Source organism: Salvelinus sp. IW2-2015, linkage group LG35 (assembly GCF_002910315.2).
Source record: "Salvelinus sp. IW2-2015 linkage group LG35, ASM291031v2, whole genome shotgun sequence".
Classification (NCBI taxonomy): Eukaryota; Metazoa; Chordata; class Actinopteri; order Salmoniformes; family Salmonidae; genus Salvelinus; species Salvelinus sp. IW2-2015.
The window spans coordinates 13,508,726-13,531,641 of record NC_036874.1 but is presented as its reverse complement, the minus strand read 5'-3'; the positions used below and the strand labels follow the sequence as shown (position 1 = coordinate 13,531,641).

The following is a 22,916-nucleotide window of genomic DNA, read 5'->3' as shown; positions in this document are numbered from 1 at the left end:
CTACTAATGAAGACGTTCTCTCCAATTCAAACAATCTCCATAGGGAACAACTACTACTACTACTGTTTCAATAACCATTCATCAAAGTCAAAGGCAAAGTCCACAGAATACTATTGTGTCAGGACAGGGCACATTCCTCAAGCGCAAAGTCCCTTCAAATATATCAGGGCCTCAAATGCACTGAACTTTACAAGACCTTCCAGGGACAAAAAAGTGAGTTAAACAAGCAGTCGATCTACACGCAGATGGTAAATACAGAGCGGTTAGGCCCTGAGGCGTACACCAAGCTAGGCTATCCCGTCATCTCCTGTAAATGTGAAAGATCAGAACAGCCTGCTATAATCATAGCCCGTGTCATCATCATCAGCAGCAGCAGGAATTGACTTGGTAGAAAGAGCAGTTATGAGAGAGGGCACTGCATTGATTATCACAACGATTATAGTGAGTCCCTCTAGGTGTGTGCGTGTGTGTTTGCGTGCGTGTGTTTCATCGGGTAGTGCTGTGAGAAGGCAGAAGTGCAAGAAGAGAGAATCTCATCCCTCTCTCATTCCTTCAAAGGCAAAGTAGTGACCCTGTCAGTGCTCTGGGAGCTGGTACATCCACCACACTCAGGTAGTCTGAACAGCAAGCTGTCCCAGCGGCAGTGGTGTAAAGTACTTAAGGAAAAATACTTTAAAGTACTACTTAAGTCGTTTTTTGGGGTATCTATACTTTACAATTTATATGTTTGACTACTTTTACTTTTACTTCACTACATTCCTTAAGAAAATTTTGTACTTTTTACTCCATACAGCTTCCTTGACACCCAAAAGTACTTGTTACTTTTTGAATGCTTAGCAGGACAGGAAAACAGTCCAATTCATGCACTTATCAACCGAACATCCCCGTTCATCCCTACTGCCTCTGATCTGGCGGACTCACTAAACACACCTGCTTCGTTTGTAAATGATGTCTGAATGACGGAGTGTGCCCATAGCTTTCCATAAATAACAATAAATATAAAAAATGGTGCCATCTGGTTTGCTTAATATAAGGAATTTGAAAGTATTATACTTTTACTTTTGATACTTAAGTTTTAAACCAAAATACTTGTATACTTTTACTCAAGTTGAATTTTACTGGGTGACTTTTACTTGAGTCATTTTCTATTAAGGTATCTTTACTTTAACTCAAGTATGATAGTTGGGCACTTTTCCCACCACTTCCCAGGAGGTAGGGAGAGAGGAAGGGGAAATGACAACTTAGCAGTAAAGGGACAAAAGGAGAGATGTACAAGGATGGGAGAGATGCACAAGGATGGGAGAGATGTACAAGGATGGGAGAGATGCACAAGGATGGAGGGGTGGAGGAGGAGAGGAAGACGTGGCCTAAAGCCAGACCTCTCCGCTTTACTCACACTCACTATGAATTATTCATGAGTTCACAGAGCAAATGAAGTCAGAGGAGCCGCTGGCACAGGGAGGGGAAGATGAATCTCTTATCCTCCAGAGAGAATGAGACCCCGTCTGACTGTACACACAGTACTGTACATTCTGGGTGAACATACTGTGTAGACATTTGACGCACGCACGCACGCACGCACGCACGCACGCACGCACGCACGCACGCACGCACGCACGCACGCACGCACACACACACACACACCGTATGAAGTGTGCATTCTCAGTATACATCCTCTTATTCTATGGTAATAGACGCTATAGCCAAGTACAAGCTACCAAAACATTGTTGGATGACGTTTTTCAAAGTTGCTGCAAGTTATTCCCTACAGAAGTTTCTGAGAAGAGGGTCACTTAGTTGGACAGCTCTGTAAAATTGGCCAATTACAAACGGTGCACATTCTGTCAGGTAGAAGCAGAGAGGCTGATGGGATTGAGCCAGCTGATGAGATAACCTAGGGGATAATGACACTCCTTAAAGACACCATTTCACACAGACATGACAGAGCCATCCTTCACCATGGCAACAACTACACTGATAATCTTGTCATCGTGACATCTTCGTGGCACCCTATGCTTAACGATGGCAATGGGTTTGTGTTGGTTGAGGGTTTTATGCTCCGTTAGTGTTTGCATTTTCCCTCCAAAAAATAAATAAGGCCTTCAGTCACAACCCCTGCAGTGTGTGATGACCGTGCTATTTCTGGTTTAGACGTTTACTCGGAAACCCAACGGTGCTCAGGTTATTAGAGAGACAGAGTTGCAAAATAATGCAGCACCACACACAAACACACACATACACTCCCCCCACCTGCAGGCCTCTGTAAATACCATGCGTTGCGCAAATATGTTTCCCCATCCCAGGCTCCCTTAAGATGGAACTCTTTTTGGAAATGGACCAGCGCAACGAGACAATGCATTACAGTAAATGCACGGCTGCGGCCAAGAATGTGACATGATAACACTGTTAACCATAATTATTGAAACCTAGCCATGCAATACGCCGCTAGCCGGGACAATAAATAGTACTAATCTCGACAGCGAAGAAAATAGAAAGCTTTCAAATTAAATGGACTCTATTTATTTTCTCTCCGTATCACACTTCCACAACAAATCCCCCCCGTCGCCAACTTTCTGTACCAATCCATACTTTTTTTACTCAAATAATTCAAATGCTAATAGACAAACGCTCCCACACAGAGACTCAAGCACAAACAGGAGCCCACACACTGAGAGAGGAGAGAAGAAGAGAAAGAGGGAGATAAAACTCATTAAAATGACCATTGATCTTACTCTGGTCTGGCTCAGTCTCTGGTGTGTCTTTGGAACTTTTAAATAATACTCTCAGTTTAGTTTAGTTTGGAACACCAGCCTGGCCTCAGAGCCATACGCAATATACTTGACGTATTTCTTAGCACCTCCAAGACGTATGATACCTAATTATGGTATAGTTACTTGAGACAGGAACTATAGTACGGAGGTTGGTCAGAGAGGATTGGTGGGCGTAATCCAAGACAGTCTAGCAATCCAAAGGTTGTATGTTTGAGTCCCGTCGGGGACAACTGTAGCATTTTAGCTAAAACTTATTCTAAACTTAACCCAGTTCACCTAACCTGCTACGTAAATTCAACTAACCTTCATCAACTAACCTTCAAGTTCTCCCCATAATTATCTTTTATTGGTACGGCGCAACGAGCAACCTGGTCTCAGATAAAGACGTGCAATACTATCATTTCTCCAAGAAGCATGATAAGTTATGTCAGCCTAATATTTATTCTAATGTTCGACCACTATCCCATTCAGAATGTAACCTAACGTAACGTAGCATATCATACTAAATGGAGTGCCACAGGTTTACCTACAGAATCATATGAACTGCCCTGAGACCGCGTTGGGAACACAGAGTAGAGCACAGAAACAGAAACACCAATAGCAAATCAAAAAAGTGGAGGGAAAGTTATAGGCGGAGGGCAGCTCTGTGTACCCATTGGGAGCTGGCGTCACACACTAACATACACATACACACATGCACACACACAGTCTCTTAGGAGCGGGAAACGTAGGGCTGAGCCCTTGCTGTTATTAACTGACAGTATGTTGGAAGGGTGCGTTAGTTGGGGCATGGAGGCCATAGGGTTAGAAGAAATACACGCTGTACTTCCCATTCTACTGACACAAAGAACGTTCCTGCCACACACATTCAAACTCCATCTGTCACGATACTGTTCATTTCTGACACCTGGATGTGTTCAGAGTGACCAGAATGTCCATTTCCTAATCTACCTCTGACTCTAATCGAACGCGGATTATTTTAGCATCATTCTCCTTTGTCCTTTTCCCTGTCTTCCGTTCCTTTGAAAAGATCTCCTCGTCTGATTTAATTACATCTGCAAGAGGGAGAGTCTGACAGTGAGATTCTGGGGTCTAATGGAATATGAAAGACATCATTTACAGCTTGTGTCTTATGTGAGAGCAGCATGCCATTTCAACTGTATCAGAGAGTATTAAGACTATGAAGATTTACTGCACAAACGGGCAATACTTTTTATGTATCTGGAAAGCAGCTGTTTCAGTATTGTTCATAAGTCTAGCTCAGTCATGCCAGACTTTCCTATACACGCACACACAGTGCAATCTTCCTCAACCATTTACAGTCAGAAAGGTTGAGGGCAGTGTGGATGTCAGAATCACCACTAAGTGACCTGGCGTGACAATGGTTGAAAATACCATCGCTTTGGATCTAGTACCTGGAATCTCATTGCTTCAACAGCCAGCCGACCCCCTGTGAAGGAAGCATTCCTCAGACTCCCCCAGGGTAAACAGCCTTTAACGGCTCCAGACTGGGCCACTGCTGACCCCAACTGAGACGGACAGAATCACTGTGATTGAAGCCAATGCCTTCTGATATATTCCCAGCCTCCAAGACTCCCAGACTCGATCCAGAGAGAGAGGGAGAGTGTGCATGTGAAAATTCTCTCCTTCGTCTCTCTCTTTACTCACTCCCTGTTCTTCTCTTCCTCTTTCCCCCTCTCTCAAGTGCCAGCTCTCTACTCTCTCTCCCTCTCTTCATCATTATCTCTCCCTCTTTCTCTCTCTCTCTCTCTACTCCCTCCCTCCCTGGCACTTTAAGCTTGATTGTGCTGTGCTCGGCTCGTTGGCTAATGGTCACCACCGAATTAATTGCAACCATCCATCTCGTTTAACTGGGGGAAAACAAGGTCAAAGTTCCTGCCACAGTATCACTCCACCCTCTCATACACCCCCCCCCCCCCCCCACCCCCCCCCCCCCCCCCCCCCCCCCCCCTCACTTTTTCTCTTTATTTTCTGCCAAAAAACAAGCAGACTCTATAGTATTACAGTACAATGTGTGCTTCTCACTTGCCTGTAGCCTACACTTCAAATTGTTCCATCTGTCAAAGCTAGACGGGCCCAAGGACCATATAAGACTTGAATGTAAGACAGTCCGCAGGCGATTGGTTTTCATACTTAGCATATTCTCTGAGCCGGCAGACCCTCGAGGCTCTGCAGGCTTGTAAACTATGGATTGGCATCAAGCCTAATACCTCAGACCAGCAGTTTGCGAAACATTTTGGCACTGTGACCCACTTAAAGCCTTTGAGATGTTCCTCAGCTCTAACAAAATAAACCAAACTATGTCTACTGCCACAACCCAGTCTTTAGACGTGACGCAAGACAAACTGGCAAACCATCGAACCACCAACGTGTCACGACCAACTATTTGGAAAACTGCATTAAACTACTTAGAGGCAATGTTAGCCATAATAGCATGCAGGCCGAGATACTGACCTACAGACATGACACCAAATCAATACTCAAATGACAGGTGGTGAAAGTGGATCCGGGTTGTAGTTACAGATGGAGAAAAGCTTTGACTGTGAAGTCCGTTATAGATAGATCATTGAAAGTCAAATCTGCACCGTCATCATGAGACTAGCAGTGAATCAGCTGTGTGGGCCTGGGCCTGAGTCAGTACAGAACCAGTTATGACGACCACCTACTGTACTTCCTGCATATTGGTACACTCAATATGTCTGCCTGTTCACCCACAACATACGTTTAACTCGAATGGGGATTCCTATTCTAGTCATTCTATTTCTATGGATGAGCCATCCTGCAATCTGGTCTGGAGTCAGATCTTCAGGGAGAGCTTTGCTGTAGGTCAGCAGAGTTCCACTCAAACAGCGGGCCAGAAGAGCTCCCGAAGATAGACGCAGTTTTCATAATGGGGAGAGAAGCAACTCTAACTAGATCATTTGCACGGCTCAATCAGGTGTTTGGTCTGGTTCTGAATACGAGAGCTCAAAAGTTGGTATGGGTTTTGCAAGAGAGAAAGGGGTAGGGCCATGAGTTGTAACTGTTTCACACACGACCACAATATGTACATACGCACCCTTTCCTGTCTTCAAGACTGTTCCTTCACAATCACCCATATTAGCAAACGTATTTCATTTAAAACGTCACATTCCTCTAGTACAGTCTTGTCAGTGACATACGCTGCAACGCAAAGGCCTTTCAGCAGGGCTCTTCATTTAACAGCAGAAACAGGCAACGGGTGATGAAACCACAAGGACACAACAGCCACCATGAAACCGTGCATAATCATTTACATCATGACGTGTCATGCTGAAGTACGGAAGGGGATTGAGCAACACAGATTGGAGCGGTACGACAGAGAGCGTGTGGAGTTGTTTTGTCGAGAGTGGTTCTTTGCTAAACTGGACACTATGGCGTAATAATTTCCATGCAATCAGTTTAATAATCTCCTCATTGCTCCACAACAAGCGGTCTTCCAACCACATACTTTGCCTCTTCTGCCGAAACTGCATAAACACTTGAGGCCTTGTGGTTTGGGGTTCTTTCCGAAAACCGTTAACCAACTCCAGCACTGAACATACAAGCTACACACAGAGTCCTACTACGCCCCTGTAGTCGTTCTCTGTTACTCACAGATATCACTGCTCTGCTCAGCTGACTCCACTGAGCCTCCAAGGCATCAGAAGACTTTGTTTTTTCATGAGAAGTGATTCACTGCTGCATTTCTCACCCAGTTTGTTCACGGCAGACCAGTCGTGAACAAACTCTCCTCTCTCCAGTCAAGATAAACAAGCCAGAAGACACCGCCATTGCCAAGGGGGGTTGTAGTGGTAGGAGTATAATTTTTAACCTTTATTTAACGAGGCAAGTCAGTTAAGAACAAATTCTTATTTACAATGACGGCCTACACCAGCTAAACCCGGATGACTCTGGGCCAATTGTGCACTGTGCTATGGGACACCCAATCACGGCCGGTTGTGATACAGCCTGGATTTGAACCAGGGTGTCTGTAGTGACGCCTCTAGCACTGACACGGAGTGCCTTAGACCGCTGTGCCACTCGGGAGCACAAACCTGGACAGATGCAAACCTCACTGTGAATAACCCCAGCTAATAAAATGTTAGTTTCTCATACTCCTTCCCTTCCATTGATGTTAGAGAACCGAAGTTCAGCCCCTTGTCACATACACTTAGAGTGTAATTAATGATCCACAATCTGGCTCGAACACACACACACGCATAAACAATTGTTAGTCGCTTATCGAGGGTGTTTATTTCTTGTTTGTTTTCTTTTTCGACGGACACAGCAGGCAGAGAATTGGAAATTGCCTTTCCAGAGCCAATCATGCAAACTCAATGGAAGAAAGGGAATCTGTGCTATGGTCCCTAATGAGTAGAGTAACATTACCTCTGTTTGATTAAGAGCTTAATTGTGATTATAATTAACAAATATAACCTCATCTGGCCACAACGGCCTTCTAAGTGGCCAGTAAATTAAAGGGCTAATTTCCAACAAATGTTGACAGAGGTGAAAATCGCTCCGGAAACGCTCGGGTGGACTGGCGTTATCCATTTCCTTGTTCCTCGTTAACGGAACTGTGTCACACAATGTAGAATTGGAGATCGAGACAGAAGACAGTGTAGCTTTAAGAAGCTAGTATTGTCCCCACAGCACTGCATACTGCATTTAGAGGCCCTATAACCTGATTCCCTCAAAGACCCGGTTTCTCAGAGAATAGGCTTATTCAATAGGAATACGGCTTCCATTCTGACGTGAAAGCATCTTTGTGTGTCCTTGGGCAAGATGCTTGAGCTGTATGGATGAATGATTTTTTTGGAATATGAGTTACTACGGTAACAACGTATGGTACAGATGTCAAAACCGTTGCAAATATCAGAGAACAGAAGTTTAGCCTTGTCCATTGTAGTAGCAGAACTGCCGCTGCGCCACTGGGCTCCCGAGTGGCACAGCGGTGTAAGGCACTGCATCTCAGTGCAAGAGGCGCCACTACAGTCCCTGGTTCAAATCTAGGCTGTATCACGTCTGGCCGTGATTGGGAGTCCCATAGGGCGGTGTATAATTGGCCCAGCGTCGTCCGGGTTTGGCTGGTGTAGGCCGTCATTGTAAATACGAATTTGTTCTTAACCGACTTGCTTAGTTAAATAAAGGTTAAATATAAAAACTGTAGAGAGCTGCCAAGGCTGTGCCTGTAAATATATCTGGGGCAGCACAGAGCTAAAGACCCAAAGAGAGAGACATGGTAAGAGGACAAGCAGGAAGTGAGATAGAGTTATGGGGACTGGCGACCCTGGCCCTCTCTAGTGTCTCCTCTTTGACCTGCGCTGTTCAGAGACGTGCCAGATTTACACACATCTTGTTTCTGACCAATTAGACAGGAATAAAAGCTGGAGGTGGGGCCGCAGGTTAAAACTGGACCACTTTACACTCATTCTCCCTCTCTCTTCGTTTCTCTTTCTGGCATTTACAGGGAAAGGGAGGAGAAGATGAAGACAAAAAGAAAGCAGTCTCATTTGGCACCTAGTAGAGATGTCAAACAGGGCCTGGGTATTGTTCACACACACTCATGCATGCACGTGGGCACCTGTGTGAGAACTGACCGGTCAGAAAGCATGTGCAGTTGAACTGTACGAGCACACACAGAGGCAGAATCCCATGTATTGTATGACTCCGTCTGTCTCCATCTTTCCTCTCACACAGTAACCTGTCCTTGACAACACAGAGGGAAACGTCAATTTTCTCTCTCTCCCTTTTGCTCTGTCTCGTTGCTTTGTCTCACTTCCTCCCCATCTCTCTCTCTCTCTCTCTCTCTCTCGTCTATGGTAATAATGTCAGCGATAGCAGCAACAGGGTGCAGCTAATGACACAGAGGGGAGGGAGATGTGCTCTTTAGTCCTTTCCGCGTTAGTGTGCAACATGGACGAGTCTCTGCCTGAAGAGGGAAGAGAGCTAAGCCATAGGCCTGGGTGGGACAGATATGCGAGAGGGAGAGAGATTACAATGTTGTTTTATGTGAATAAGGAATAGTCTAATAAGTCAAATAGAGGTCTAAATGACTAAAAACGCAAAAAACATCATTTACGCCGACTTCAACGCAATTTAATATCCCAAATCCGTGTACCCCTCTGTGCTCCTGTGGCCCCAAAAACAAGGCCAACACTGTGAGCGAACTGTAAGACCAGGTTCCACTGGAAAGTGACACAACACACAGGCTACGGTAAACAAGTAGGGGTGCATGTGAAAAGTACAACAAAGAAACTGTTTCTGTGTAATTTGGCGACACATCTGTGGAAAGTCAAATGGTCAAGTCAGCCACGTCAGCAAATCCCTTTTTTTCTACCACTACATGTGACTTTTGGACTCTCAGGCCTTTTAATTCCAAAGTGAGCTAAATGACTCCCCCTCCAATACGCGCACACACACACGCACACCACAACACACACACTCAAAGCTCACAAACATCTCCCTGAATTGAGAGAAAATAAGTTGCGTAATAAATACGTCCTCCTTCACTGGTGTTTATGAAGTAGTGGGCTACTCTCTCCCTTAAACAGTGAGGCACCAATGACAGCCTCAAAGTGCCTTCCCTGGAAGAGAGGCCAGGCAGAAACCTGTGACTAGGGTCTGGTTTCAATTGCAGACTCTTTTGGCAACTTCGATACGGGGGAAAAAAATTGTTCCAAGTTGGGTCATCTTCAAACAAACAACTCTCCCAACAAATCACAAGACAGACATGCCAGAACGTCGCGATTCGAAATCAAACTTTGCCGTCAAAGCCTTTGCAGTGCTTTTAGTGAAGGTAGTTGCTGCAAACTAGCCACTTGCGAAATGCACTCATTAAAAAGAACCTCAATGATCTCCATCTTGCTACTATGTAGTATTATACTCAAGCAGATAAAGTAGTGACTTAGGCAGTGACGTAGTTCCTCTATGCCAGCAGAGTCCATCGTTGAAACCAGACCCTAGTCACTGTTCCCTAGGGTCTGCTTTACCAGACTAAGTCATACAAGATGTGCTGTAACATAATATTTTACTTCCAGAGAGGAAGCTTCCCTCCTGGCTCCCAACACACACACACACACACACACACACACACACACACACACACACACACACACACACACACACACACACACACAACACACAAAGGCAAGGTAATCTAGGCCTTGTGATTTAAGAGGGAAACACACTCACATACCTCTTGAAAAGCACGCCTCTACAGAGACATTCCCTGGAGCTAGTGCCCTCTGTACAGAGGGTGGTGGGGGGACTGCCTTGATTGCAAGAACGATGCAAGCTAACAGCTCCTCTCCAGTGCTATCCTTCCTTTCCCCTCTCCTGTTCTCTCGCTTCACTCGTTTTCTCCGGGCTCTTTCCTGTGGGGACGCGCATTCACCTGACATTGTTCGACTTACATCTCATCAAACCCCCATGCCTGTACTCTGCTTCAGGCACAGAACGGTTGCTTTGTCTGTGCATAGGCCTACACAAACAGAGTAGGTATTGCATTGACATGTCTGTAATATCACACTCAGCTGCTATCGACTTGCGCAATATTCCAATACCCAAAGGGCTCAGCTGCAGACTCCTCCACATGCGCGGGCCAGAGAAAACAACGGGCTCACATAACAAACACCAGCGTCTGACATTTGCACTTCTCCCACCGAGCCAGCGACGAAACACAAACGTTTCCCGCTCCTCCACCCCCCACAGAGACCCGCAGGGAGGGAGGAAAAAACGCATCCTTCCTTTCCAACCTTCCTTGAAGTCATCTCAAATCTGATTGGTTGGATTGGTGAAAGCAACATAGGATATACCGCTATACCTATCCAATCAATTATAGACCTGTGCTTACCTCAGGGAAAGACGAAAGGAAACGAAGAAGGAAACAAGGAAGGTAACAACAAAGGATGGATTTCTAAAGTATTCCAACAGGGGCATGGGGGCCCCGCTCGGTAAGCGGTAATTTCCCAGCCCAGGGTGAAGTCCCCTCGTGCACCTGGCCCTTAGCTGGAGACAGGAACAGGAGGTTGAGGGAGGTCGCCGCACCCAGCTGGTTGGAGGACAGCAGCAGAACACAGTGTCTATTTTTAACAGGAGCTTCTAACTCAGCCGGTCGCCCATTTCCTTTTCACAACTCATGGGGGTTTTCATAAGATAGACAGTCAACATATTTTCAGAAGTTGGCTGGCGGTGTTTCTTTGGGGGGAATTGAGGGGGTGGGTGACTGATGTTGGAAGTGAGTGACAACAAAACAATATGTTTTATGGTGTACAATTTTCCTGTGGTTCACCATGATGTTCCACTGGTTTCTCTGGTAGAGAACAAACTGTTGTGGAAATATTTCAAGAATGCCCTCAAAAGTACTCACTCTGAGTTTTGGTTCCGAAAAGGAGAACTGATTTGGCCTTAAATGATCTGCCATCTCCGGAAAGTCTGTTCAAAGCAGATGAAGCTTATATGCTGGACTGGTGTTTCGATTTTCAGTTTGTTACGAAAGTTGTGGCAACCCTTCAGAACGCAATTACCAAACATCTTATTCAAATGACAACCAACATGGTCAAAACACATGCAAGCGGAGAGACGCACCCACATGCACGAGTATGGGCACGCACACACACACACGCACGCACGCACGCGCGCGCACACGCACGCACACACGCGCGCACACACACAGAGCCCTGGGGGAACTGTAGCCTTATCGCCACATTGGGAGGCTCTCTCTGCCACAGAAAGCCTGCAATGTGTCTGTCCCTCCGCTGCAGTACTCTGAACAGCAAGCAGTGAAGCAGATCCCCTTCACCGTGTTACAGTGTCCCCATACAAATATCCCTTACCGAGGCAAACCACACACACATATACACACATACACTGTGTCCTCACGTTGCAGTCGTACGTTCAGCATACGCACATTCCCTGCCTGTATTTGCCTGTGCCGACACATCCAGCTCTAGAAAAATACACAGAGAGCAGAGAGCAAATCTTTGGGAGGGAGACATTTTTAAAGGAGCTGCTTGATGTTTGGTGTGTGTGTTGTGCAGACATTATGTGTCTGTGTGTGTGGTTGTGCAGACATTACGATAAGACATATAAAGAGGCGTCTGTCTGTGTGTGTGTGTGTGTGGTGTGTGTGTTGTGTGTGTGTGTGTGTGTGTGTGTGTGTGTGTGTGTGTGTGTGTGTGTGTGTGTGTGTGTGTGTGTGTGTGTGGTGTGTGTGTGGTGGTGTGTGTGTGTGTGGTTGGTTTGGCCCGCGAAATGGGAGAAAAAGACGGGTGTTCCTCGATTCATGTCACACGTTCTGTTTGCTCTGACGATTGTGTTTGTTCTGATGTACCGCTGCAGCAGCCCCCGCCACCGTAACTTCTGATGTACCGCTGCAGCAGCCCCCGCCACCGTAACTACACTGTGCGTCTCCACACCGACTAATAACCCTGTCTGAAGGTAAAGTAAGGAAGATGTGAACAATTTAAAAGAGAAGAGGTCAACTTCCTGTTGATTCAGCAATGACTAGAACAGACTTGGTGTAATCTGCCAATAGCTCCCTCCCTGATATCAGCTCTTCAAGAGCCAATGAGGCAGCAGTAAACCATGCAGGAACCCAATGAGGCAGCACCAAAACCATACAGGAACCCAATGAGGCAGAATATCAGATAGTTAGAAGAATACGGAGGGAGGAATTTCCAAATGGAGGCCATTTCCACCTGATGAGGACTAGCAAAGGAGGGTAGACTTGCTGGGCTGTCCAAACAGAAGCATGCACGCAAGCACACACACACCTGAACAATTGGCTTTGTTTAGAGGCATCATGTCCGTTTTGGCCAGGAAAGAGCCCTCGAACATTTACCTGCCATTGTCTCCTGTGCCATCCTGTGCCACCTTGTCTTGGCGGTTGGCACACACAGGGGGGGGTGCCACTTATCGCCTCGGCAGTTTGTTGAGAAACTGAAGCCCATTCACATTTGGAACGACATGAGCTCAGCGGGGACATCGGAGCCATTGCTTTGGGCTGATCATTAGATCGCAAGGCAACCCTCTCGCTGCCTTGACAAGTTATTTTCCCCTCGAATATCAAGTGTTTGCAGCCCTGCTGTTGCAATGTCCGGCACAGTCAGACAGCAACACAATATAGCTGGTGGGGATAATTTGCTACAGCTCATTCTTCATCATACCGGAATAAGAAGGGTTTGGATGCATGTTGTTTTTTGTGTTTATTCTTAAATCTCCATGACTATGAAGTCAGACAAACCACAGGCACGGGCTGTGTCTGGAATGGCACCCTATTCCCTACACAGCGCACTACGGGGCCCATAGGTTTCTGGTCAAAAGTAGTGCACTGTGTAGGGAATAGGATGCCATTTTGGGACACACCCGTGGGATTGGCATTGGGAATGTGAAGCGCCAATAGAGACGATGGTTCTGGAACTCTGCCAAATGGGCTGAAACTGTGGAATCTCACGTAACAATTGGGAACAGCAAGAGCAGATAGCACTCCAGGGTTCCCCAATAGGGGGCCCGCTGTCAGACATAAAATAACGTAAAATCACCAGAAGCTCAAAGTGATTTTAATTCAGGACATCTGTTCCCAAGTATTCCCACGCAGAAATAGAGAGGCGTATGTGATCGTATCCCAACGTAATCAAGGTTTTGTCAAACACTATATCTGTTTGAGATTCTTGTGGTCAATTTGCAGTGTACAAATGATTTATAACTATGTTCCGGCCCAGCGACCACCAGCTCAAGGAAAAATTGGCCCACGGCTGAATGTAATTGGGGATACCTGCACTATGCTATACTGTAGATAGCCAGCCACTAGAGCCAGTCAGATAGTTGTTAATCTCTATGCTTTTCTAAAACACCGTTTTTTTGGGGGGGGGGGTGATTCATTCAGTGCTTCTTTCAAGGTTACACACTAGACTAGAGTGGACTTTCCCGCTGATTCAATACTAGGACAAAATGTTAGTGACAATGGTGTGGGACTGTTGATTATCACTTAACAACATGACCACCAGATAGAAGGGAGGCATGTGAGGACATTGAGAGGGTGACAACAGAGTAAGTGGAAATGACAGCATGCCACATCCCTGTCACATGCAATGTCCCAAAGCCATCCATGCATACTGGACACTGCCTGTTTGTCCAAACACTATCCCCTGCCTCCTCTGCTTTCTCCCCTGCTCTCTCCCCTGCCTCCTCTGCTCTCTCCCCTGCCTCCTCTGCTCTCTCCCCTGCCTCCTCTGCTCCTCGCCCTGCCTCCTCTGCTCTCCCCCTGCCTCTCTGCTCTCTTCCCCTGCCGTCTCTCCCTGCCGTTCTCCCTGCCTCTCTCTCCCCTGTCTCCCCTGCTCTCTCCCCTGTCCTCCTCTGCTCTCTCCCCTGTCCTCTGCTCTCTCCCCTGTCTCCTCTGCTTCTCTCCCCTGTCTCTCCCTCTGCCTCCCCTGTCCTCCTCTGCTTCTCTCCCCTGCCTCCTCTGCTCTCTCCCTGCTCTCTCCCTGCCTCCTCTGCTCTCTCCCCTGTCTCCTCTGCTCTCTCCCCTGTCTCCTCTGCTCTCCCCTGCTCTCTCCCCTGCCTCCTCTGCTCTCTCCCCTGTCTCCTCTGCTCTCTCCCATGCCTTCTCTGCTCTCTCCCCTGTCTCCCCTGCTCTCTCCCCTGCCTCTTCTGCTCTCTCCCCTGTCTCCTCTGTCTCCTCTGCTCTCTCCCCTGTCTCCTCTGCTCTCTCCCCTGCCTCTTCTGCTCTCTCTCCCCCTGTCTCCTCTGCTCTCTCCCCTGTCCTCCTCTGCTCTCTCCCCTGTCTCCTCTGCTCTCTCCCTGTCCTCCCTGTCTCTCCCCTGCTCTCCTCCCCTGTCTCCTCTGCTCTCTCCCTGTCTCCTCTGCTCTCCCCTGCCCTCTTCTGCTCTCTCCCCTGCCTCTTCTGCTCTCTCCCCTGTCTCCTCTGCTCTCTCCCCTGTCTCCCTCTGCTCTCTCCCCTGTCTCCCCTGCTCTCTCCCCTGCCTCTTCTGCTCTCTCCCCTGTCTCCTCTGCTCTCTCCCTGTCTCCTCTGCTCTCTCCCTGCTCTCTCCCTTCTCCTCTGCTCTCTCCCCTGTCTCCTCTGCTCTCTCCCGCTCTCCTCCCCTGTCTCCTTGCGCTCTCCCTGTCCTCCTCTGCTCTCTCCCCTGCCTCCTCTGCTCTCTCCCCTGTCTCCTCTGCTCTCTCCCCTGTCTCCTCTGCTCTCTCCCCTGTCTCCTCTGCCCTTGAGTCGGTGAGGATGGTTGGTACAGTATAGACATATGCTCTCACTCTCAGTCATTACTGAACTTCACAGAGCTGAACAGCAGGCTGCTGCCATACCCTGGAGGTAGTCCTGTAGCAGTCTGCCAGAACAAGTTGGTTAGGCAAACATAATAGTAGTTGGTGTGTAGACAGTGCTGTGTGTGTGTGTGTGTGTGTGGTGTGTGTGTGTGTGGTGTGTGTGTGTGTGTGTGTGTGTGTGCGCGTGTGTGTGATAGCCCATAAAATCACCTCATTACCCTCAACGCTTCGTACTATAACCATTGTTATGCACTAACAATGACGCATTCCATTTTGCATAGTCACTAACAATCTGTGTGACTGTAAGATGTCTAGCCTAAAACCTCATCAGAGATCACAGAGAGCATGTTCGGACCATCTTTTCCATATTATTGGGAAGTGAACCCTCCTTCTGGCCAGTGCCACATTAAAAAACAATTTTCGTAGGCAGCTTGATATGCGTAATTACTGCACATGTTGATTACTTGTATTACATTGCCGTGGCATTTCATATTGTGACAATTGGTCTGCAATGATTTGACAGCTTAGGACAGGGATTCCCCCAGCTGTTGTGTAGATAACTGTATTACACCTGTGACTGCTTATCATCTTACCTCCTTGACTTTCTCCGACGCTGAAGGGTTTGGAGGTCGCTCGGCTTGCCATGTTCGATCCCCAAGGGCGGCTTTAGCAGACATTTTTTAAACTTGTTGTAATCGAAAGAAGTATCCGTGTTGGCACCCTGGTTAGAAGACGAGGTCACTTTCTCATCCTTAGAAGCCGAGTCCGTTTTAGACCTCGACAGCGTCATGTCCTCCAACGCTTCCCCGCCAGCGACTTTCTTATCCGTTTTAGCCTCATTGGTGACAGAGGGCTTGCGGCTCAAGGCTTTGAGTTTTGTGCTTGTCTCCCCTTTGGCCGAGGTGATGCCCCGGAGATGTTCTGGGTCCTTTGCTCCCTTCTTAAGATGCTCCCTTACATCATTCTCAGATCCAACCGTTACTGGTTGGCTCTCCGTCTTTGAGAGAAAAATACGTTTCAAACGGACAGAGTCAGGTAAGAAGAATAAGGCCCCGAAACACAGAGTTACCAAGCCCGAGAGAAAAAGTAGAAACACGAATTTCTGGGATAGGCGAAGACCCATGCCCGATGCTGACACACCGGGCAACTTTCGGAAAACCATTGAATCAGTTTTTCTTTATGATTGCCTTAACTTATTCAGCAGTAGGCTATAGGTTACAATGGTTGTACAAAACCTCACTTTCACACCCTCTCCACTGGAAAATGTCCCTATGTGTCTTGTTGCATGTGTAAAAGTTGATATGACGGGCTGAAAAACACACCCCTGTGACAAACTGATTGCCACAACTCTCCTTATCGTGCAATCGATTGGACCTGCATAGGTAAAGGTTACCTTTCAAATTTAGCAATCACGTTTGGCAATGAGATCAATAATGTGCACCTTACATTAGCATGTATTGGTTATGACAGTCATAGCACATGCATTTGATGTTGTTCTCTTTTTCAATATCTCACATTCACAAAGAAAGAGACAGGTTTACAATAAATGCCACTGTGTTTGCGTAATCCGCACTAAATCTATGGATGTGAAATAACGAAAAATGCCGGAGTCTACGCTAAAATTACACAGATGTTGCGTTACTTTACGTAGCCTATTGATCATAAAATGCACCCATCACAAAGCCAAAGTAAAGTTGATCTTATCTTCATTATTCCGAGGCGTGACAATCATTGAAAAATACATCACCGGATGGTAAAAGCAAGCGTAGAGCGTCTTTGTCGGCAGGTTCGTTCATAGCGGTCCCCGTTGCAGGTCACAGAATGATGTGCATAACCGAAGAAACCCAAGCATCTGGTTTTGTATCCTGTAAGGTAGGCGGATGCTGCTGCTGTATGAACACGTATATTTATTCATGCCGCCACCGTCCGTTAGAAATCGGCACGTTCTTCAGTCTCTCATCATATCTGAATACGCAGCACACAACCCACACAGCGAAGGTGAACGAATACGGTGTCGCGTACGCGCACGAATGTATTTTAGCTTCCAAAAACCCGTAGAATGGAGACTAAAAGCCAACCATCCAAGAGAAATAGTGCCGCTTGCAGTTCAATCCCATCAACACATCGTGTCTTCCACCCGCCGTCTAGGGTTTGTCTTCTCGTGCGCACCCTTTTTGTACAGTGTTCGCCCGCTTGCTCGCCATCAGCGCAGAGCGGGAGAAAGAATACATAAAATATAGGCTAGAGTGTAACGAATACTGTTGCTAAACCGAGTGGGTTGTTCGGGCTCTCTTGATGGAGACACGGTAAAGGCATACGAACCCACAGTCGAAGGGAGGACCAGCAGCAGGGGGTTTATCGGGCTCTCTGGGCAGTCAATTATGAACCAAAAGGGCTGTGGTCCTATTCCCAAAAATGCAGTATTGGATAATCTAATTATAGCCTACCGTTTGGGTGGGGCATATATATCAATGCGATTGTAGATATTAATCTATTTTTTGCCATTTAGGTGTTTTTTATTTTATTTTTATTTAGGGACATAATAATCCATGGCACCGGTCACCACTCCACGCATTAATAACTCAAAGTAGCCAAAATAGTCTTTATGATGAATAGACTGCCAAAATGATGTTTAAGTCCATAGATATTATAAGACAACATCTAATATGAAAGGTAGTAACATTGACCAGATTCAACATAGGATGTGTAATGAAGAATTGTGCTTCCGTTGCATAGAAACAGTATGCTAATCACATGCCAAAAGTTTGGAAAGTTCTACCTCTGCATATAAGAAGAGAGGGGAGGGCAGATGATAAATTGCAGACATTTTGTCTCTGGACAACAGCATAAGATAAATGGTCCCAATTAACATGGTGGTAGCTTTAACTAAAGAGCTATGCATAGCATTCTCAAACCAACTGGAAGATGGGGAGGGTGTGGTGAGCACCATCAGAGAGTTTACAGGACACCTATAATGCATGGAGAACAAAAATACATATTATAGTCTCTCTCTCTCTCTGGGCCTAATAATGCTTGGTTTGGGGAATCTTGGGTACATCTGCTTAAGTGGCATTGGGCTCAGGATAATGTTCAAATGTGTGTTGAGCAGTTGTTTATGTAATTCTCACACTCTATTTGACCCCAGAGTCTGACTGTCAACACATCCCACTGTAGATGTAATTCAATCAGACTAGCTGCTTGTAATTTACAGCGAGGAAAGCAAAAGAGGAGAATGAACTGTTCAATCACCCCATGTATTTCTTTGCAACCTGGTCTCAGAGCATTTCTTATTATTCTGTAGGTAAATCCGAGACACTCCATTTAGTATGATATATTACATTTTGTATGGTATATATTAMATTTTGTATGGTATATATTAATTTWTGAATCTCATCATCCATTCTCTATGATATGTTACAATTTTCAATTCGTACAATATTTTACAAATTGCAATTCGTACATGTTACGAAGTGGGTTGTGGTACAATATGGTACAACATTTGCTAACGTATGATATGTTACAAATTCCAATTTGTTGTTGCTCATGTTAGCTAGGTGGCTAATGCTAATGATAGCTAGCTCTAAGTGTTAGGGTTAGGAGTTAAGTTAAAGGGTTAAGGTTAGGGTGCAGTTTACTTTGGGCACGCTTTTCATCCGGACGTGAAAATACTGCCCCCTATCCCAGAGAGGTTAGGAGTTAAGTTAAAGGGTTTTAAGGTTAGGGTTAGGAGAAGGGTTAGCTAACACGCAAAGTAGTTGCAATGTAGATTTAAAAAAAGTAGGTTATGACAAGTTATGTCCGCTGTTATGACAATATGGCATGGTTATTACTGTGTCATAAAATGTTATGACACTGGGAGTCAAGTCTAATGTTACTAATCAATGTGTCTCAATGATACGAGTTGCAGTTGAGTTGGCACGGAGATCTGTAGGTCAGCGACAGGCTAGTTTATCATGAGGATAAACGAGATACATAACACACTCCCAGCTCTCTCATTGCAAGCAGATGTATCATTCAGTGTATCCTTGAAAGTACATCTCTTTGTGCTTTGCTTTCTCTCGTTGTTGAAACAGTACAGTTCTGAGTGGATGGGTTCGCTGCATGCATATCATGTCATACATAGTGAATTGTGGGGATCCACAAAACAGCCTTGACACATATGGGAAACAGTGTTATTGGCTGAATAAGGAACACATTGGATCACTAGTGCGTAGAAAATACATACTGGACATACATTCCTCACTTTAGAGGGGAGTCATATTGTCCTCTATAATCATTACCCACTGGGCACACAATGGTTGAATCAACATCGTGTCCACGTCTTTTCAATGAAATGACGTTGAGCCAACATGGAATAGACGTTGAATTGACGTCTGTGCCCAGTGGGTAAACAATTATATAAACTTCATCAGGAAAGAAACCTCTTTATGATATAGAAAGAATTGAGTCTTCTGCTTGTTAGCCTTCCTTTTCCTGTTCCTCTACATTTAGATCTATGATTTGGCATGCGGACATCACTTTACAATTGAGGCTTATTTAATGATCCATCAATACGTCTATCCTCCAGAGTCGGGCTGTTCTTCTGTTTGACTAGAAGACGTACGCCTTGTTCTCGTATTCAAACATTCATCATTCCTTTACCAATGATGCAAGGTTTTAGTCATTGTTCAAAGCGAGGCACAAATGAAAAAGTCCATCTCGGTGTCGTGTTCATTCTAACACATCAAACCGTTTTGTTGTGGAGACGTATTGGCCTGTGCCAGCRTTGTCTGGATTAATAATATCACAGACGCTGCTATTTCTTTTTTTAAGCACCGGGGAAAATGAACCCTGACACTGGAACTAATGGATATAGAGCAGGTCTGAGGTTTGCAGCTCAACTACGCCAATCAATCCTGTGGGGAGTAAAGAGGCCATTTTGACTTGTTTCACAAGGGACAGACAGAGATAGTAGTGCTGACTGCACAGTCTTAACGTGTGAGAGAAGCCAGCAAGGGCTGCACGTCAGGACAACTATAGAGGGCGAGCTAAAGGAGACGGTCGGTGTAGGACAAACTGACCTCCTCATGCAGATGTTGTGAGAGAGTCGGAAAGTCCTTAATATCTCCAACATTGTGCGATTCATAACATGACTGTGGCTGCGCAGACATCTATCCGTTACGTGTCCAGATCTTCCAAGGACAGGTCTTAAGTTAGGGGGTTTGTAGGCCTACTGTACAGTATATGTTGATAATTCATGACCATGTGCAAATCCCAACACGCTGATATAAAATGATCTGTGAGTCAGGATTTTCCTAAGTGGACCACGAATTGCAAATCGATGTTAGTCTACAGGCCTATTCATCCAGGTTACTACACGCTGGACTAGATAACTGAGAAGCTGGGAACTCAGCTGAAGTCCAGTGCATGTTTAGCTTGCTCAAATGAATTTCAAAACATTATTTTGAGGAGAATGGTTTACTGTTTTTAGTACCTAAACAACCATTAGCCAGCCATACATTACAGCAGGTATATGGACCATGGAAATTAGAAATGCACAAATGCAATTGCAAACCACTAATGCTATTGCCAACAGACCATTAAGCAAACGGAATGAACCTTATTACTACTTAACTGCAGTGGTTATATATCCTTGTGTGCTAGCCAGTCAGTTCTCAATCAAACAAGCCCGTGGAATACAATGGAAGATCATTTTAAAAGGTCTGCTCTGTGGTACTAGGATAGGGCACAGCACCATCTTCTGGCTGCTCTTGCCTATGTCTTTTGGAAATGTGGTCTCTTGCTGCCATGGCATTGAGCCTGCCTGGATGAACGCTATCTCATTGGACATCACTTTGTTGGCCTGGCTTCCTCTAGACTCACTGATCTTGCAACCTCACTGCACATCAATGTGTATTATTCAGAGAATGTGCTTGCTCTGCCCCCGACTGCCCTACAAAAAAGTTTATTTGTTTTTATATCCAAAAGTACAATAACATTTAACTGGTTCCAAAGTAGCAGCCAGAGGGGTATTCCAGGAATGACAAATAAAACCCTCAAAATGATTTTTACTCCATCCCTTCGGCCATGTTTGTAAATGATGGGAAATAAAAATGACTTCAACAGCCTACGGTTTTATTCCACACGAAGGACACCTACTCCCAACATTAAAAGGTGATCAAGAGGAAATAAACAGAAGTGTTCATGCAAATAGTGCACATTTATCTTGTCCCACTATATTAGAGAGCATTGTGGGTCCTCACGGCAAGCCGTTTGACAGGCAAATGAGTCACGGCGATTTAACTGCGGCATTATAAATAAACAGATTGATGGAGCCTAAATGTGTCGCTGCTTTCGGTCTAGGCCCCTTATGCATATTTTGGTCATTCCACGAAATGAGTGCCTTTTGCGTCCCTTTAATATTTTAAGTAGAAATTGTGCACCGATATTTAATTTTAAAAGCCTGTTATATGGTCTATATGTTTAAAATAGACCACAAGGATAATTCAATACATCAGATTTTCAATATGAATAAAGACTTGCTAAAGTAAAAAAAAAAGTCCCTCCATGCACCCTGTGTGAATTCTACGAACATTTGAACCCACTTATTCCCAAAATGTCTCCAAGTTTTTACCATAATTATAGAGCCCTGGTTATTTAGTTGCTTTCACAAAGTCATTTCTGGAGATTATTATTCCTTTGTGATTAGTGATTCATTTACGTCTGTCCCTCTTTTTAAAGTCAACCCTGTTATGTGAACTGAACTCCTGTTTTAATATGGTGAAACATTAAACATTTCATGTTTTAATATATGTTTCGTTATTTTAATATAAAGAAACATTGAACATCAAATAGTCAGATCATAGTGTAAAAGCAGGTGAGCTGGTTCTACTCTTTTTGGCTATTTTCTGGTGGAAAACTGAGCGGGACGAGCATAATACGTCAACCCTGTCACCCATAGACATGCAAGAAATGTTTTAACAATTTAAACTTTTCGGTTTGCATCCCTGTTGCAAACGACACATCACATGTTATTTGTCACATGCGCAGAATACAACAGGTGTAAACCTTATCGTCAAATGCTTACTTACAAGCCCTTAACCAACAATGCAGTTCAAGAAATAGAATTAAGAAAATATTTACTAAATAAACTAAAGTAAAAAATWAAATAAAAAGGCCAAAAAGATCATCAAGGACAACTTAAACAGGATGCCATTGGATGTTCTTTGTATCTAATTGGCTGTTCGTGGGGRAAAAATTGGTCAATATCATAGTAATTACCAGCGGTTAAAACAAATCAGGGATCGATCTTGATGCAACTTGGAAATTCCATCCCCCGAAGTCAGAAGTCAAAGCTGCTAATCTGGCTCTCGAGGATCAAGGCACGACAACTGCCAGGATGAAAAACAAACTATTGTTGAAAAACAAACTACTGACTATTTACAAGTTATAGCAACATATGAGTCTATTGAAATCTCCAGGGAAAAACACAACACCCTTCCTTTTGATCTTACCAAATACAACATGATGAGCAAAGAAAATCATTCCAGGCATTTTGTTTTCCTTCCGTTAATGAGACCTCGCAACCGTCGGATCTTCTGYTGAAAGGCTCTGAGAGACATTAGCTACTCCACATCAAACTAGCTGAAGATAACTCTTCCTGAAGCGTCCAATACAGCAACTATAACATCGACACATCAACCCCTGGGTCACAACAAGCCTCTCCGCTGTAAAGGTTTAAAAGAGCAGAATATTGACCAGCAAGAAATACAACCAGCCCCTAGTGTGTAAACCACTACCCCTGGACCAGATTAAAATAAGGGGCAGCCATTAATCACTGGCTGCTTGTCCACTTCAGCCTAT

The 22,916-nt window shown here is 45.2% G+C and overlaps 1 protein-coding gene across 2 annotated transcripts in view; it reads right to left on the bottom strand.

The window, feature by feature from the left end:
* Positions 1 to 17,289, bottom strand: part of LOC111959157 (mannosyl-oligosaccharide 1,2-alpha-mannosidase IC) — a 204,252-nt gene extending 186,963 nt beyond the window's left edge. The window contains exon 1 of one of the 2 annotated variants that reach the window (XM_070437383.1): positions 15,668 to 17,289. In XM_070437383.1, the coding sequence (XP_070293484.1) occupies positions 15,668 to 15,751 (84 nt within the window). In that variant the 5' untranslated portion in view covers positions 15,752 to 17,289. The remainder of the gene's footprint in view (positions 1 to 15,667) is intronic. The other variant, XM_070437384.1, reaches the window with a different exon arrangement.
* Between the last annotated feature and the right edge of the window lie 5,627 nt (positions 17,290 to 22,916).